This window comes from Phoxinus phoxinus (assembly GCF_949152265.1).
Source record: "Phoxinus phoxinus genome assembly, chromosome: 19".
NCBI classification, from domain to species: Eukaryota; Metazoa; Chordata; class Actinopteri; order Cypriniformes; family Leuciscidae; genus Phoxinus; species Phoxinus phoxinus.
In genome coordinates this window covers 9,713,039-9,732,723 of record NC_136894.1, presented here as the reverse complement: position 1 = coordinate 9,732,723, position 19,685 = coordinate 9,713,039, and the positions used below count along the sequence as shown (strand labels likewise).

Sequence of the window (19,685 nt, the reverse complement as noted above, 5' to 3'; positions counted from 1 at the left end):
AAATTAATCAAATAATAAATCACATTTATAATTCTTCTCTCCATGTTAATGTTGAAAACAAATGACTCAAAGTCATTGACATCATTAGTAGGATTTAAGGAAGTAATTAATAAAGTAATTAATAAAAATGCAAACTAATTTAAATAAACTACCGGTAATCAATATGCAAGTTTGCAAAGACATTCATGTTTATTCATTTGGCAGATGTTTTTATCCAAAGAGACTTACAAATGAGGATAAAGAGAAATCAGACAAATTGAGAGAGACAAATTATTGAAACGGAGTACATATAAAACACCTTTTATTCATAAAACGATTCAAAAGCAGTCCCATACAACATTTACACGTGTCTTAAAAAAAAAAAAAAAAAAAAAAAAAGAATTGCAGGAAACTAATGTGCGCAGTACCTGAACGGTATTACCGGTAATATAAAATCCATGTTAAAGTGTTTGTTATTAAAGGCAGTCTATATGTAGCTCCCTGCACTCTTTTCCTGGTGCTCACAAGCTTTTCCCTGGATTGGGCAGTGTATGTGACTTTCTCTCTCTGAACACAAATGTAACGAACATGGAGCCTAAATACGAACTAAAAAGCTGGTCACAGAGAGTTGACAGTGTAAAACCTATAAAATCTTCAGGATCCTCAAGATTATTAGTCTTCTTCCCCCTCTGACTCAGACTCTGTGGGAGAGAATTAAGAAATAATTAGATTTACATTTCGTATGGCAGAGGTTATTTTTATCTAATATAATTCCTCACCTTCCTCCGCATTCTGAAGCCACTCCACAAATTTCTTCATTTGCTCCAGAAATATGCTTTTTCCTTTGGCAGCATGGGCGTCTTTGTACCATTTCAAAATGGCCTCCTCACTAAGGACATCAGCTATGGATTGAGAAACAGATGCCAATAATATACATATATATTATATTACATACCAATAATATATAATTGAATCACTGATCAGGTGGCACATGGGTACCTTTATAGAAGAGCACCACTATTTTGGAGAAGGATTTCATGAAGTGGATATTATCATAGCAGTACTCCTGAATCTTGAGCAGTAAGACCAGCTCTGATTGGCCCTGAGTACTGAACACAGCCACGAGAGGTGCATAGTGCTATAGGAAAAACAGTAATGAATATTGGAATCTCTCTCTCTCTCTCTCTAAAGTTGGACATATTAGATCAAACTTTATCCACATACATGCAGTAAAGATATGATATATATATATATATATATATATATATATATATAACAAATAAAATTCATAGGAAAAAAATACATATATAATGTTTGTAAATAAAAACAGTTGTTGTCGTTTACGAACCGTGCGTACACATGATTTGTTGTTCGTGAAAATATTTTTTATGCAGATTCAATAAATCAACTTTCTTAATTTCATCTCAATTTACGAAAAATATGTAGGAACAACTTAAACCACATGTTCATATGGAGATGGTTTGTGTGTTTTATGCAAATTATTAACTTTTGCCATGGTTGCTCATTTAAAACAAGGTTAAGAACAAATGCACATGTTGTGAATTATGCTGATTTTTTTTTTGTAAGAAGCTCTCCTGTGCATATAAATACAAATAATTCACACATTTATTAGGGAATGAGATCCATTGAATTTCAGACAGACAATGTGGCTTGAGTAACTCTACACTACATCAAAAATATAAATCTGTCAACTTAAGATGTATGCTATAACCCGCTGCAACAGACTCTTCCAGTGTAGACAGCTTCATTGATTATAATGAAGCTATTAAGTGGTAAGCATTAAAAAAAGTGCAGATATAGTGTAAGAATTCATTCAAAAACTAAAAAGATGGAGTATAGCTACAAAACTCACTCGCATTTAAATGATCATTTAATTGCAATGTGTGTATACAAATAACAGTGTGGCATTAGAAAGTCAGTGTTGATACTGTGCCTTCAGGTGTTTGAGGGCCTGCTCGGTGACCAGCTCCTCTTTCTTGTTCCATTCAACATCATTCATGAGGCAAGTCCACAGTAAGCCAATCACAGCCTGCTCCTGAAGATCATTCTTTTTCATTTCCTCTTTCACATACACCACGATCTGTACACAATTCACAACAGTATATTTTAAAGAGGATCTATGATACTTTTTAACATTTAAAAATGTCTTTAGTGTGCGATGTTGCTGTTGAGCATGACAAATGTCTGCAAAGCCCCTCCCCCCTTGCTAACGCTACTTTTGGGAAACGCACCCAAGAGCAATACTGACAGACTGGGAAGAGAGGTGCTGCAACAACGTAAAATATGTGAAAAATAAGGTGTTTTATTGAACAGTAAAGCTTGAAAACCTATTCTAGTAGAACCCAAAAACAAAATCAAGACTTTGAAAAAAAGCATAATATGGCCTATTTAAGTTTTTTTTGTATGCCCCTTGATATCCAATACATTTCTAGGTCCTGAAGCCAATTCAGTTGAGATGCACCGATCTATAACATTTAATGCATGTGAATGGGAGAAGCAGGATGCACCTCTCTGATAGGACACTGTTGAGACAGGCGCTCCTGCAGCTCTTTCTGAAGTTCCTTGCGTGTGCCCAGAGACTGTTGGACGCGCAGGAATTCTGACAGCTCTTTCAATCCCGCATCAGTGAAGTACTTTGAGAAGTGCTCCACATTCTGCTTATTGGCAGGGAAGAGTTCCTGGAGTCAGAGCCGATTACACAATTAGATTAATTACAGGAGGAACAAGGAGGAACCTTTAACTTACTAAGACTCAAAGGTGAAGTGTGTCATTATTACAATGTTAAAATACATTATCATTTCCCAGCTTGATTTTAATGGAAGTGATTGAGAAAACATGTTTGAAAACTGTTGTTGTTTTTAATATTCTGTTTGGTGGCACATTAATTATACACTTCACCTTTAAGCATCAGCACAGTGGTAATCAAAATCTTGAGTTTAAACCCACCACATTTTTTTAAATACTACCGTTTAAAAGTTCAGTATTTTAAATAAATGCTTTAAATGCAAAAACTTTATATTAATCAAAGAATCCTGAAAACATTTATCAATTTCCACACAAATAATAAGCAGCACATCTGTATGCAACTTTGAGAAGAAATGGTTTCTTGAGCAGCAAATCAGCATGCTAGAAAGATTTCTGAAGGATCATGTGACACTGAAGAATGGAAAAATGGAGCTGAAAATTACAAAAGAGTTATTTTAAACAGTAATAATATTTCAGAATATTACGGTTTACTATAATTTGGATTAAATAAATACAGCCTTAGGGAGCATAACACTTCTAACATCACAAACAATATTACCATCCCCAAATATTTTAAAGCTAGTGTGTGTGTGTGTGTGTTTACTACCTGTGATTGAATACCAAAACATTTGCTTTACAGAAATCTGCATGGATTTTTGTTGTACTGTGAGCATCAAGGTCATGAGTGAGTTTAGAGGTGTTAAGGCACATGTCTGCCTGGTGATGAACGTCTCCATGGAAACAATTTATCTGCATAATGGTTCATTATCTCCTCATAATTTCCAGAGGTTAATGATTTAAAAATCAAAACTGATGAGAGAAACAGATGAGCAGCAAGCATCATACCAGGAGTTTCTTATCCAGGTTGGCTTTTCTAAGGGCAGATGTCACAGCATTGGCATCCTTCTCTGCTATCCAAGCTTTAAACATCTTCACCGCAAAAGAGGCAGATATTCCTACAAACCAGAGTAATACATATTTTAAATAGTCACATGAAGAATTTGCTCCTTATGCAAATCAATTCTGAATTCTCTTTAAGAGGAAGAAGACATAAAAGCACAAACCTTCTTTGACAAGGTTATCGCTGAAGAGGCTGGTGAGGATAAGTGGCGGCAGTGTGCCGTTGGCCAACAGGACGCCTGTTAGCATGGCTAGTTTGGTCTGCTCGGACTCAGTGAAGGCCTTCAGGAAGAGAAGGAGCTATGCAGGGATAAGAAATATGAATCAAAACATACTGTAGATCAGCCTATTTGGCCCGCAGCAATACCATGAATATTAAACTACATTGGCATCATGTTTGTTTGTCCTGCAGTGGTGTATTTTTCACATGCGAGACAACATCCTCCGCAGTAAAACACATTACATACTGATTATAGGTACCTTTTTGATTTCCTCTTCAAAGGTCTTCTCCAGATATTTGTACCTTCTGATAAGTTTATTAAACACCTGTATATAGACAATCATCCATCAGTAATAGCAGTTTTTGAAGCATTCATTAATACATTTTTGTATAATAATATTGAATAAAAATGATAATTATTATAAAAATGTTTTATGCATGCATGTATTCATGTGCAAATTAATATTGTTGCTGTGGTATTTTATATATTGTATTTTTGATATTTTATATAATTTTACATATTATTAACAACAAATTAAAAAATATATTTATGTGATTATATATATATATATATATATATATATATATTCACACACACAAACATTTAGATAATAAAATTATTACTATTTTTTATTATTGCTGTATTTAATGACAACAACAATTAAATGGCAAAATATATTTTATCATTTTATATTATATTTTGTTATTTTAGATATTAGAACACACTTAAGCTCACAGTGGTTGATGATGGAGAGACATTGTAATCCAAGGGATTATTATGAAATGACAGTAAATGCTATACTGGTTCAACCAAGGGGATTTGGGAACTAAGTACATCTAATGCAATTTTGAAACCGGATTCCCCGCCTCCCTGGTATCGACTGCTCATTTTTCATATACAAAAATGGAAAAAAGCATCTCATTGAACAGTGTAAATAGGGGTGTTCACCTGAGCATAGCTGCGAACAGCAGTGTGGTTTTCCTCCGCCTTGAACACACAGTGCTCCGTCACCTTGGTCTTGTCCACATCGTCAATGCGCGTTCCCCCGGGAGCTGCGACAGGGAAAGTGAGGTTACAGGTTAATGCTGTAAATCCTTTGAGAATACAGCGCAGTCATTGTTAACCTCTACTGAGAAAATGTCACTGCACACTTATAATTTAGAAGAATTGCTAGAATGCATAATTCATCCTGTCTCATGTGCTACAATTGCAATCTTTACAGTTTTGTTCATTATGTATAATGTACATTATACTGTAGTTTTATTTATAAAGGGAGTGCTGTAGTATAGATTGAGTTCACCATTAGCTGCTGTAGTGCAGAGTGGATGCATTTCTAAATAATTTAATCAAATTAGGAAAGAAATTTAAAATCACAACATTGCTTCCACTCCAAAATAGATTTTGATGGTTTTTCAATGTGCTCTTCACACAAAACATTATGGTCTAATCCACGGGTGTCCGGGTTAATACCACACACTAGTTAACTTCAGATCCCCTTGATAGATTAGCTACGGATTACAGTGTTGATCCACTGATTGGTCAATGTAATACATCCCATCTTACCATATTAAAAAGTACACTAAACTGGCTCTTGTCTTGTCAAACGAGACTGGTAGAAAAAATATGTTTTGTTTCGTTTTTCAGAGAACATTGCATTTGCAAGAAAGGACGCAAGGAAAACCGAAAAAAAAATATATATATTTCAGTGCTTTTGCAAGCAAATACAAAGTTTCTTTGGAGAAGGCAAAAGTTTTGCGAGCGAACGTAAAGGCATTGAAATATAATTTTTCAGATCACCATTTCTATTTGCGAAAGCACTGCGTTCCCCCGAGAAACTCAGCAAAGGGCAAGGCAAAGTTCTTAGGCAGAAGGGATAAATATTTGAAATATTTTTAAATCAAATAAAAGTACAATTTTTCCTCCTGTTATTTTATATGATGGCATAATATCACCAAATATCAAAAGAACATATTTTACATGCATTATGAGACTTTTTTGAGTTGACTGGACATAAAAAAAAAAAAAGTATGTTGGGATTTAATTTAATTTCAGGAATTGACTGGATTACGTTAAAAATGTCTTTAGGACAAAGGTTTAAGACCTGGACTTAATGGCATTAACCATATAGGAAAAATTGGTTTCAGAGGCACATTTGCAGAAATATTATGAAGAACAAGTAATAAATTATGTGCACAAATGACCTGTTGTTCATGATAACACCAGCATTAAGTAAAAAGTACATTTTCACGTCATGTCAACTCGAAAGTAGTACAATTATCACACATGCATAATCCCACTCTATTTTCACAGAGTTCAGGGAAATCAGTCTTTGTTAAGGACTTATAAGGGCAAAGGTGACGTATAACAGGAAGTCTAGTGATACGTAACAGAGGATTTGGACTTAATCTCTATTTTAACAGAGTTAAAGGCAGCCTTCTGCTTATCAGGGCTCTATACCGTAGATGGAGTAATCTGACTTCTGACTGGATGCTTGACCAGGCTGCTCTCCTTCCTCTCTCGTGTGCCCTCGCTGCTCTGTGGGCTTTATATAGAGCCAGAGTAAACCTTTTAGCTGTAATTGGGCTGACAGAGACAGTCCCTTCCTAGAGACATCTAAGTGAGTGCCTGAAACTGAACTCATTTTCTCATAAGATAAACAATTTAATTTCAGTTTGTGTTTATTTACCTTGGATGCACACAATCCTATTGTAGGAGACCTCCAAAATTAAGAACCTTTAAAACGGCATAATACAATTTCTATAATCTAATTACGTGCTGTGTGAACTGCCAGCATATGTGCTTCACAACCCCTTTACATGCATACAATTATAACATATTCAACCTCGAAAATATTCTATAATATGCCTTAATGCTGTTCTCTACACTGGCTTCCCATATACTGTACGCTCGAACCAAATTCAACACTCTGCTTCTGTCCCACAGAGAAGACGCCCACTCACTCTCTCAGCCTGCTTATGTGCAAAAGATCTGAAGATTTCCACCCGACTGTGACAGCTCCTAGGAGACAACTAAGACAGGGTAAAAAAATCCTGTTGTGTATTCCCTGCTGTCCTCATCTTTAACCATCAATGGAATTTGTACGATGATGGGCTGGAGGTACTTCACTATAAACACTTTGATCCAAAGATGTGCTGCAAGTGTTGGAGTGTCCCGGGGGAATGAGCGAATGACCTCTTATTCTGTTAATCTGCTAAAGACGGTAGTGTCTTTGTATGAGCTTACAGCACAAAGGATGGCTCAGTCGGACCTAGTCTCTTTAAGTGTACACCAAGCAATATTCTGTCCTTTATGTCAGATTGTACAATATGAGACCAGTCACATCTTGGGTAAAAGGCAAGGCATAAATGGTCTTTTATGCCAAATTGTAATTTATACGTGACACACACGTTATGTCAGCAAGCGATTCATGTCACACTATTAGTGCCATTTTGCCTTATGACAAATGAATCCCGAAAAATTTCTCAAAATGCACATTTACATACACAATACAAAAAAAAAAATGGTGTATATGGGACGACAACAACAGGCTAGCATGTTCTCAGGATGTGAATGCTGAGTAATGAGCTTTCAAATGAGAGATTTGGTGTAACAGGTGTAATTGGATTTTTACGTTTATTGGCCATACTTTGAAGTACACTGTAGAATTCTATCATAAGGATTTTCTATGGGCCCTGGGTATTACCAGAGACATTAAACAGTACGAGATGGACCACTGGAAGAAAAATAAATAGGAAAAATCCTAAAGCTCAATATGCTTTTAAAATAAATCCTATATTTAAGTAAAAAGAGCCTTTTGCCTTTTTGTTGAGTTTAAAGTTATGTAACGGAAGTAGCAAAATATATATTTTTTCGTATTGCAATGGTGTAGTGCTCAAGACCAGACAAGTCTGAGTCCAAGAGTTAAGACCAGCTCATTCAAGTCCAAATGCTCCTAAAAATTTTGATCTTGTCTGGTCTCAAGTACTATAACACTGCCATATTGCGATACATTCGAGTGAAACGGAGTATAAAAAATAAAATAAAAAAAGTAGGGCTGGGGACTTAAAGGGTTAGTTCACCCAAAAATGAAAATAATGTCATTAATGACTCACCCTCATGTCGTTCTAAGCCCGTAAGACCTCCGTTAATCTTCGGAACACAGTTTAAGATATTTTAGATTTAGTCCGAGAGATTTGTCCCTCCATTGAAGCTGTATATACAGTATACTGTCCATGTCCATAAAGGTAATATAAACATCATCAAAGTAGTCCATGTGACATCAGTGGGTTAGTTAGAAGTTTTTGAAGCATCGAAAATACTTTTTGGTCCAAAAATAACACAAAATAAGACTTTATTCCGCATTGTATTCTCTCCCGGGTCTGTTGTCAATCTGCGTTCAGGACTCCGCAGTGACGCTGCTGACGGAAGACGCTGATGACGTGTTATCTGGTGCGCCCGAGCTTCGTTTACAGTCTGAGGGAGACGCACGCTATATTCAAGCTATTCTACATTGTTTGCGTGGATATCATTTTTTTAATGGTGCGTAAATGTGCATGTCGCGGATGAGACACTTTTACAGCGTGCGTCTCCCTCAGTCTATAAATGAAGCTCGGGCGCACCAGAAATACACGTCATCAGCGTCTTACGCCATCAGCGTAACTGTGAAGGATTGACAACAGACCCGGGAGAGAATACAATGCTGAATAAAGTCTTATTTTGTGTTATTTTTGGACTAGTGTTAATTTTGTCACCTATTTTTAATTTAGTCTTAGTCTTGTGCCAAATGTCCTTGTTAGTTTAGTCATATTTAGTCATTCACATATCTTTTTTTGTGAGACTTTTAGTTTTAGTCGACTAAAAGTCTCATCATTTTAGTCTAGTTTTAGTCAAAAGAGAACTTAAGGTATCTTAGTCAAGTTTTAGTCGACTAAAAGTCTTTTCATTTTAGTCAAGTTTTAGTAAAAAAAATTGTCTTCTTTTTTTTTAATAACACATTATTACTGAGATTATTTCTGATTAACATTTCAGTAAAAAAGTGTTTCACATATCTCAAATATTGGTAAAATGTCATAATTACCTGACAAAATACACTTGTTGAATGATTTTTGTTGAATGCAACTGTTAAACATGTCTGGTTTTCAATGTCTGATTTAGGAGACACATTTACAAATGATGAAACTGTTCTGTATTTTATTTTAACCATCACAATTCAAAAGCTGGGGCCCAACAGACTCCGAAGTTACAAAGGCGCGGGAAGAGGTTTCAGGGTGTGCTGAGTTTTTTCAGTCACCACTTTTGAATAAGAAACAATATCAAGACTATAAAACTTGTCAAAACTCCGCGAATCACAACAAGTGTATCGTGAGAACACTCGTTTAAACATCGCATACACTCGAACTTGACTGCACATCACATTTTTGACTTTATTGATACTGCTTTTAATCGTAATGCAACGGTCCGGTTAACGGGACATAACCTTAGCCTTTAAAGAAAAGGGTTATTAGTCTGTCATGTACAATCAAAAAGCCTGCGCAGCGACAGGAAATATAATTTAACACAAAAAGCCTGCCTAGCGCTTCTAAGTATAACACACTGTTGCCATGAAAAACAGAGCGTTGCCATGGATCGTTGCCACACACAGGATTCTAACCGTAGACGGAGCGCGCACATTATTTTCTTTAGTGAAAGCAATACAATCGTAACCTGCATAATGTATGTGCCAAAACAAACACCATAGCTTCGTAATGTTACTTGAGCAACAGCGCGAACTCATTCGGGATATTTTAAAGGCGTACAGCTGATGAAAAAGTAGAGACGATTGTAGACGAAAATGAAGAGAGATTTTATCTTAGTTTTTATTTTATGCAAAACATTTTCGTCTCGTCTTTTTTCGTCAACAATAATGCATGTTAATTTAGTCTTAGTCAGCGTTTTTGAACAGTAGTGCAGTCTCGTCATAGTCTCGTCTTAGTCATGGAAAAAAAGGTCGTTGACGAACATATTTCGAAATTTTCGTCTCGTCTCGTCTGACGAAATTAACACTATTTTGGACCAAAAAGTATTTTCGATGCTTCAAAAACTTCTAACTAACCCACTGATGTCACATGGACTACTTTGATGATGTTTATATTACCTTTATGGACATGGACAGTATACTGTATATACAGCTTCAATGGAGGGACAGAAATCTCTCGGACTAAATCTAAAATATCTTAAACTGTGTTCCGAAGATGAACGGAGGTCTTACGGGCTTAGAACGACATGAGGGTGAGTCATTAATGACATTATTTTCATTTTTGGGTGAACTAACCCTTTAAGATTGAGTTATGACATTTTGATTACATCTTTTTTTAAATTAAATATACGCAAAGATAAGTTGTTCATAATAAGATCAATAACGCATTTAGAAAACACATCGGGTGAATTTTCATTTCATGCCAACTTTAAATACTCTGGAGCGCATAAGCTGGACCAGCCTGAAAAACCAAAACGTTCTTTAGCATTTGACCTAAAGAAACAAAAAATACAATACCAACCATTACTGTTAGATTTTATTGCCAGTTTGACATATCATTGAAACGTAATCATGGCAGTTTAGGCGATTATTAAATGCATCTCTGTATGAAGATGGTATACTTAAAATCCTCTGTAGTGGGCAATCACCAAAGTCATGACTCTGAAATTGGACCTACAAAACAATAACTATGCAATATTAAAGTCAGCACGAAACAGAACTGACAAGTGATAACTAATAACTGAGTTTTTTCTTCCCTATTGTAACGTATAGATGAGTGAAACGGCTTCTCAAAGAAGACTTTTTTTTTTAGGGCGGAGCTTGAATTTGATTGGATCGTTAGATGGTTGTGGTTTGCTATTACTGTGATGTCATGTGAGTGACAAGCTTTTGGACCTTCTCACCAAGCATGCTCCCAGCGATGAGGATGTCAAACAGGGTGTCGGCATAGCGACGGTAGTCTAGTCTCGACCCATTGACATCCAGAAACTTGGCTACAGCATCAAGATCACCACCTGCTTCGTTGAGGCCTTGAACAATTGTGTCTCGGAAAACCGTAGGCTCAAACTTCTCCTTTTCATCTGGAAGAGAGAAAACACAAGAAAGCCAGGGTTACCACAGCAGAGATTCAGGATCACAGTATAGATATAGAATATAATGATTTAATTGATTTTGAGTTGATCCTTCATTTGTATTCATCTGTAAAGAACACTTGAAAACAAAGCAGGTGGTCACACACAAAAATACGCAAGCCGCACTTATACCTTAACTTATGTAAATGAGTTCCCTTGCCTCGCTGCTGGCTAGGAATTCTGATTATAGCACACGCTAAAGAACATGTTGAGTGTCTTCCTGTGAGATCTCACATTTGAAGAGCCAGTCACACCTACAGCGCAAGCCAGTGAAGCATAACACTAATGCCCTGTTGAAAACGCCCTCACATTTGTCAGTCAAAAGCTATTAAGTAACGTTCCTAAGCTGTCTGCAATTTCTAACGGTGTTCACCTTTCACTCAAATAATCATCTACATGGAAGATTCAATTTAGAATTGTATAGCAAATACTGCACAATTATTTCTATGCTAAATAATTAAGTGTGAATTAAATTTTTCATTTAAGATATAAAACTTGACCAATTTTGTTTAACCATACACTACTAAGTTTGGGGTCAGTACGATTTTTTTTTTAACCCTAATACTTCTATTCAGCATGGATGCATTCAAATGATCAAAAGTGACAGTAAGGAAATTTACAATGTTACAAAATATTTCTATTTCAAAATAATGTTGTTTTTAACTTATTCAAAGAATCCTGAAAATTAAAACAACAGGAATGACATCACCTGTAGAATTATTTCATATTATTTCACAATATTACTGTTTTTGGTACTGTATTTTTATCAACTAAATGCAGCCTTGGTGATCATAAAAAAATTATCTTACCAACCCCAAACTTTTGAACAGTAATGCATGTTATGTTTAAAGGGGTCATGACATGGTTTTTTTTATTTCATTATTATGTTCCCTTAGGTGCAAATATAGTATTACTATAGTTTTTTTTACAAAAAACTTTTAAAATGTAGTGATTTATGACCTTTTCCCACCCTGTTTCTCATCCTCTGATTCAAACAGTCTGTTTTGGGGGTGTTTCCCCTTTAAGAGTTCAGTGTTAACGCCCACTGTTATGATTGGCTAACGTCAGTGCCTATGCATCAATTATTAACGCCCCCAGCCAGAACATTTGCGGATTCGGCGCAACTGTTTATTAGCGGGTGATGCATGCGAAGCGATGGCTCTTGCAATGATAAAACCTTATATGTTTGAGCCAGAATCAGAGAAAAATGAACGATCACCACAACAACGAAGACTGGATCAGCCCGTGTCCACATGGAAAGTGAAACTATTTTGAATTAATAAAAAAAAATTAACCCGAGACACTTGAAAACGGATTAGCTAACAGTTTAACATTATTTAACTAATTCCAATGAAATGATAGGGTGTACCACGGACAAAAATGCATGCACAGGCCATATTTGAAGATGCAGCATTGATAAAGGCAACATTTTTAATTTTCTATCACATGTAGGCCTACTAGAAAGGCGACATATTTTCAAGATTCTCTTATACAAATGTGTTTATTTTAGCCATGGTAAAAAGAAAGTTTGCGTCGTCGTTGTTGAGCCCAGAATATTCGGCACGGACTTATCTTTGAGCAACAGTTTTCTGGCAAAGCCAAGCATCATATTGGGATTTTTTCCTCAAAACAGTCATCCTTAAATGTATAGAACAAACGCTTAAACTAACACTGCCGTGACTGGGACGTTCGCAAAAAATAAAGTGCATCCATTTTTCCCTGACGACTGGATCTTTCAGCGTATTTAAAAAGTAGTTTAAAGTTTTAAATACATTACTTACAGTTTGCGTCGTCGATGTTGAGCCCAGAATAGTCGGCACGGACTTATCTTTGAGCAACAGTTTTCTGGCAAAGCTCAAAAAAGTCATCCTTCATATTTATAGAACAAACGCTTAAACTAACACTGCCGTGACTGAGACGTCTGCAAAAAATAAAGTGCATCCATTTTTCCCTGACGACTGGATCTTTCGCAGCGTATTCAAAGATGTTGTTTGTCCACATCCAGGAACAGCACATCTGCGTGGCATCGTAATTTCCCTGTACACAGACCCACTCGCTGTCTGTCGACTGAACACTTGTGAGGCGCGCGACAACGATACGAAATGAGCGTAGTTGCCTTGCGCTTAAAGCGTAACTGTCTTCTGCTGGAGGCGGTCATTATGCAAACGCTGGTACGTCACTTCGTACCGTGACGTCACTTCTTACCATGGATCCAGAACGAGCTGTATTTAGAGCTTGATTAAATAAATGATTCGTTTATAATGGGGAGGACGTCTTAAGCTATGAAACTTGCAGGATGTTTTAATGGTACAAAGACCTCTTATATACCAAAAGATCAAGGCAAATTTGGTTTCTCATGTCATGACCCCTTTAAATGTCTGAAACAGAACCAATTTGTAGTTATTGTTTTTATTTAGCCTTTTTGCCACAATAATAACAAATTACCAGTACACCACAATAAAAAAAACACAATAATAATAATAATATCCTTCCTATGATTTTGTGACTGGAGGCACAGAAATTAGACATTTCATATAAACAAAGGATAAGATGTTCTGCAAACAATGCAGCTATTGCAACAGGCGATTTGTTAACTTCTGTGAGATTACAGCACTAAAATAAGGGTGTTTTTACACTTGGTCCTTTTGAGGTGTCGGAGTTTGGTTCGTTTAGGGTGTGTTCACACTTAAAGTTCTGTTTACTTGGTTCAGACCAAAAAAACGTCTTTTTTTTCTAGTCAGCTTAGCGTTCAGATTGGCATTTTTAACACCGAAGATACTGAACCTAAAGGCATAGAGATATGTTCACAACCTAAATGGTCGGCTTTAAGGATGTATTGCCTATCTTGAGACGAAACTTACCGAACATCCAAAACAATGCTGTGTGCTGGGATAAATGCACTCGTTTTTATGTATGGTATTTTAACCAACTGAGAACTTGAAGCACTTATAACAAGTATGAAGGAGTCAAAACAGCAGCAGGAATTTGCGAGGATACAATGCTGTATGATGTAGCCTAGTGTTTTGTAATAAAGGCTTGATTTATTCATTTATTTCGTTATTTTTGTTTATCCAGTCTAATCGAAGTGTGCGTCTCTCCCCCGACTTTCCCAACTAAAATTCTGCCCCCTCTCAGAAAATACATAAAACTGACATTACTGAGCTATATGCGTTTAAAAGTAGCCTGTCAAAAGGTAATTAAGGATTTCCCACTTTCATCTCTGCCTGCAGACTGAGCTTGTGCTTTAATCCTCGCGCCAGTTATTCAGCCAATAAAGTGTAGACCTATGCATTTCATAGAAAATTGTGTCTAGTACTATATAAACTACAAATGTTTAATTGGCATCTTTATTTCAAACGACCCGACCGGCCGCGACCCGAATATCATAAAAAATATTTTTGGATGACTCGTAACCGCGGGTGACCGCAGGCACCCGCTCATTTTGGATCAACCCGCGCATCACTGGTGCGCACCAGGGTTCGGATGGCAGCATTCACACTTACCGGTATTCAAATGAACCGAACTAACAGTTACAGAGCAATGGTTTACGTTTTAATCAAACCAATGGCAAGTGTCTAACTACATGGCAAGTGTGAACACACACTTAAAGAGTATGAAGGCTTATGGGAAGCAATATTCAATTTGAAATGTAATATGCAAAATGACAATGCAATATGTAAAATGGCAATGCATTTCTGTATTTAAATTTTTATTTTCCCACATTTGTGCAACGTTTGGTGCTAAATGAAAATGAAAATTCAATTATATAATTTACATTTGCCATTTCATACACTAGTTTTAATATAATTAATTTAATAATTTGTTACATTTATATAGTGCTTTTTCTGGGACCTCAAAGCGCTTCACATATGGAAGGGGGTAACCAGCTTACTGGTGGAGAGGAGACAGTGATCAGTATATGGGGATGATTAGGAGGCCATGATGGGCAGAGGCCAAGGGGCAAAATTGGCCAGGATGCCGGGGTTACACCCCTACTCTTTTTCGAAGGACATCCTGAGAGTCAGGACCTCGGTTTAACGTCTCATCCGAAGGACGGTGCTCTTTGACAGTATAGTGTCCCCGTCACTATACTGGGGCGTTAAGACCCACACAGACCACATGGTTAGCACCCCCTGCTGGCCTCACTAACACCTCTTCCAGCAGCAACCTGGTTTTTCTCAGGTCTCCCATCCAGGTACTAACCAGACTCAGCCCTGCTTAGCTTCAGTGGGCAACCAGTCTTGGGCTACAGGGTGATATGGCTGCTGGCATATGTAAATTGAATACATAATGTTAACAAAATTAAAATGTATTACAGAAATTATTAGATATGTTTAACACGTTCAAGCAAAAACTGTAGCAAAATTGTAATTTAAATGTTATTTTTTCTTAATTGCATTTACACTCACAGTTAAGACACATTTCCATTAAGTGTCCTGCAATGAATGTAGTAAAATTCAATGTGCAATTTGAAAATGCATTCTGAGCCGATCATGTGCCATAAGCTTCCATAAAAGAGGACTCAAGTGTGAAAATACCCTAAAATAGCAAAACGACAGGGTCCGCACTGTTCTCAGTACTATTGTATGAGACATGAAGTACACAGTAGAACAACACACACAAGCTATTACCGGTAATGGAACAAGAATTGAGACCCTGCATTGCTGAGTGAGCGTCTGCAACATGTTTGGTCATTTCCACAGTGTGTGTGTTTGATCAGGAATTTTAAAATAAACTTCTAAGAGGTAGAATGTGAAATATTGGGATAAAAAGTGACTCACCCCTTTTCCTGGTCTTAAACCGCTGGCCTGTAAGCACTGGCTTCTGTTGCTTACCGGTATTCATAAAAGTCCTTCACAAACAGGAAGACAAAATACATTCAAATCAGCAACAACAACATAGATGACCCATTTTGTGTGCTATGATAGATCCATTATTGAAAAAGCCAGATGCCCCACAAATCAAAACAATGAAACAACTCCTGACGCATCTTCCTACACTACACCCTCCCATCATCACACACCTTGTTTATATAGTGAACTGTACTAGGTGGAAAAAAGCTAGGGATCCAAAGCTCATCAGCTGAGAGGTCCTCTCCAGTGTGCAGCAAGTGCTCCAGCAAGCCTTTCGCTGCCCTGTTCTAAATATAGAGGGGCTCATCCCCGACAGTGTAAACTTCAGTCACACAAGCCTGGGACACCTGTCGTATTACAGCAAGGACATGTCTGATCACCACTTACAGCCCTGTGTTTGAGTGTGTGTGTGTGTACACAAGCAAACTCGCAAAGTATACACATGTGCAAACATATACACAAACAAAAATCATAATTTTCCATCAGCTGCCTCAACAACTTATTGACACTGAAACTATGCAGATCTACAAAACAATGTGGGGTAAATAAAGGCGCTTGTTATTAGCTCTGAATTACCCGTGCATTACCAGCAAAACATTTTTTAATAAAAAATAATAATTCATTGATGTCATCATCCATTTTAATTAAACATTTGAATAAGTTGTCTAAATAAACCATATGCATGGATGAATTGTTCACAACAAGATCTATATCCTGCTTTTTTTGTGATGTATTGAACATTGTTATTGCAAATGCTGATATGAATATTTCACCATGCATAGTTGTCACACCAAGGTAGTGAAGGTACCAAGGTCTGAATTGCGAGAATGATTTGTGATGGTCTAAGAAACATTAGTTACATTGGATATAATATAATATAGAAAACTGATTTATAACCTAATTAATATTAGTTAAATAAATCCTATTGTAAACATATATTAAGAGTAAATAGGTTTAATTTTTGATATTCAGTTTTAAAAAAAAAAGATCTTTAAGTAAACGATCATTCAAAAGTTTGGGGTCAGTAAGACTTTTTTAAAAGAAAGGAATACTTATTCAGAAATGATGCATTAAATTGATTACAGGTGTCCGAAAAGACTAACTACAATTTTACAACATTTCAAATAAATGCTGTTCACTTTAACTTTCTATTCATCAAAGAATCCTCAATTAAAATGCATCACATTTCCACAAAAATATTAAGCAGCACAATGGTTTTCAACATTGATAATAAGATGCGTTTCTTGAGCTCCAAATCAGCATGTTAAATAAATATAAAAATAAATGCAGCCTTTACCGACCCCAAACTTTTGAATGGTAGTGTAAATACCGTCTTACACATTTAAAAGTTCTAAAAAATAAAAAATAATAGGCTAATAAAAGCATCCAGAGGCAAGTCTTCCCAACAAAGTTGCTGCTTTGGAACCAAATGTATATTTTATAATCAAACATTTAAATAATAGATTTCGTAGACATGAAATGTTGTGCCAAATTAAACAGAAATAACATTTATTTCATTATACTACGTACATAAAGAATACTCTTGATTCGTCCTCAAAGCTGCAGCTGCATGAACTCAGTGTTTCTTAATTGAAATCAGAACAATTGTTTTTAAACAGCATTGTGCACCATGGCTCACTGTTTTTCTAACATTGAGTCCATCCACGCAGCACTGAACAATATGTACTCATCATGTGCAAGTCCCGTGTGATTTATAAATTATATCAACAACCACGCACGCTCACCAAGGATGAGCCCACAAAGGGGATGATTTAGCTGATTGTCACCCACCCAAACTTAATCCATTACAACAGACAACGCGGTAAACTGCACCTAGATCAGCTCAAGAAACTCCTCCCTGGACCGGTTAGTACTGATGTCAATGGAAAACTAGAAACACAGTGAGAAACTCTGAAGAGGAAGAGCCAGAGTCTGTTCTTTGATGTTTTATGTTATTGCACTAGCTTTCTATATAATAAGTGATTGACATTCCTATCAAACAAATTGAACTACAGTAGGGACATATATCACATTGCACCTGGCGACCACAAAAAGATGTTCATGCAAACTTGTGTGTTGACATATAGCTGAATGTTTATGTTCCATTCCATGACACACACTCTTTAGTTAGTGTCGCCGGTCCCGATTTATAAGTGCTCCAGACAGTGCCAAGAATATCACAGGCTATGGCATTCCTGGAAGAGAATGCAACCTGGTTTCAAAGTCAGAATGAGGTGCTAGGACAAAGCACAGGACCGAAGCTTAGATAGGATATACATTTTATATACTGTACAAATTAAATATTGCAAAAAAAAAAAAAAAAAAAAAATCAGACCATGATTTGTTTCATGGCCATTCATATTTTAAAAGATATATTTATGGACAACTGAGATCAACAATCAGAGTATTCCAGAAAACTAGTTACATGTAAAGGCGTCATGTAATTTAATTATAAAAAAATGTTTTAACTGTAACCCGTTACAATTACTGAGAAAAAAATGTGTAATTAAATAACAGTTTGCCAAGGACACACGCTTATTTGATAACGGTTTTATTTCCTATTTGGGCTTATGTGTATTCTTTATTTTTTTAAGAGTAAATGTTTTTTTTTTCAAGTCACAGTTTTTCCTTATATTGCTATGCAACGATTTAAAAACAACAACAGTATCATAGCTATTAAACATGTCTTGCTATGATTTTAATTCTGTATTTAACCCCAGAATGATCTCAATGTAGAAAGAGCTGCTAAAGTCTGATTGTGTGGTGGCTGTGCTTTAAAATTAAATGATTATAATCTAAATTCAAGTGATGAAGGATTTTGATAGTCTGACTGTAATCAGTGTTGAGTACTACTGCAAGGTAACCCTGCCTGGTTTAAGTGCTTGAAAATGATTAACAAGTTGAAAACATTCATTAGAAATTTTGAAACGTAATCAAATGTAATCAGTTAACGTACATTACTTTAATAAAGTAATTGAAATAGCTACAATATACAAAATAGTGTAACTTGTAATCTGTAACCTATTACATTTTCCAAAGTAACCTTCCCAACACTGCATATAGGCTATCATTGCTTTATTATAATTATTATATAGTGGGTAACCCCTTCAAAATATAGATCAATGTCTGAGACTGAGACAATGACAGAAATAATTTTCAGACATGTTTGATGCACTGAAATGACAGAAGAGATTTGTTGTGCGCTCGTGTCAGGCACAATATAATTAGGTCAAGCTGTCGACTTCTGATTTAATGCACTTGTTTTACTGCTGGTACATGCATCACATAGCCTCAGTTCTATAGATTTACCAATGAAGATAAACATCAACGGATTATACAGGCAAGTGCTTAAAAATCATTACAATAAGTAATCCGACTTTACCAGTACTTACATGCCTCCCGTCTGTTCTGATACAAATGTGGCATTTTTGCACACCTGCTTAACTATCATCCGAAATTAATCAGTTTTTCAAGACTAGGTTACACTTTAAAAACCAAAGCTCAGAAGCTTGCTGCTTAGACGAAGCTCGGGAGAATGGGGCACGAATCAGACTTGTTCTCATATTTAGGCTAATTGTAACATGTTGCATTTTGACATTCCATCATGTGTTTGTACTTACCTGTCTGTGATTCTGCCTGGTGTTGTGGTGATGATGATGTCGAGTCGAGCACAGCTTCAGTATCTCACGCACGCGACCGTTGAGCAAGCAAGTTAAGTACAGATGGACTGATCCACTCCTGACAGGGGTAGATTGCACGACACAAAGTACTAATGCAATTAATAATACAAATATTTTGAATTAAAAAAGTAATAGGATTT

General features: G+C 36.2%; 1 protein-coding gene across 2 annotated transcripts; it reads right to left on the bottom strand.

The window, feature by feature from the left end:
* Positions 1-165: 165 nt before the first annotated feature.
* bzw2 (basic leucine zipper and W2 domains 2) lies at positions 166-19,608 on the bottom strand. 2 transcript variants are annotated; one of them, XM_079591764.1, is made up of 12 exons: positions 16,036-16,176; positions 15,794-15,864; positions 10,785-10,961; positions 4,815-4,918; positions 4,126-4,191; positions 3,810-3,945; positions 3,592-3,701; positions 2,508-2,678; positions 1,934-2,080; positions 979-1,117; positions 759-881; positions 166-680 (listed from the first exon to the last, which is right to left on the bottom strand). In XM_079591764.1, exons 2-12 carry the CDS (start codon positions 15,855-15,857, stop codon positions 652-654), a joined length of 1,266 nt encoding a protein of 421 aa, XP_079447890.1. In that variant the 5' UTR covers positions 15,858-15,864; positions 16,036-16,176; the 3' UTR covers positions 166-651. The 2 variants fall into 2 exon arrangements, with proteins under 2 accessions (XP_079447890.1, XP_079447889.1); XM_079591763.1 differs by lacking the exon at positions 16,036-16,176 and adding an exon at positions 19,486-19,608 and having other exon boundaries at positions 167-680.
* Positions 19,609-19,685: the final 77 nt, after the last annotated feature.

Bases quoted from the DNA above. Each gene is read 5' to 3' on its own strand.
- bzw2 (XM_079591763.1), bottom strand. From the start codon at position 15,857: ATGAATACCGGTAAGCAACAGAAGCCAGTGCTTACAGGCCAGCGGTTT. The intron at 2,081-2,507 runs GTGCATCCTGCT...AATTGTGTACAG, and splicing joins AACAGTGTCCTATCAGAGAG to ATCGTGGTGTATGTGAAAGA. The intron at 1,118-1,933 runs GCACAGTATCAA...TTTTTCCTATAG, and splicing joins AGGCCCTCAAACACCTGAAG to CACTATGCACCTCTCGTGGC.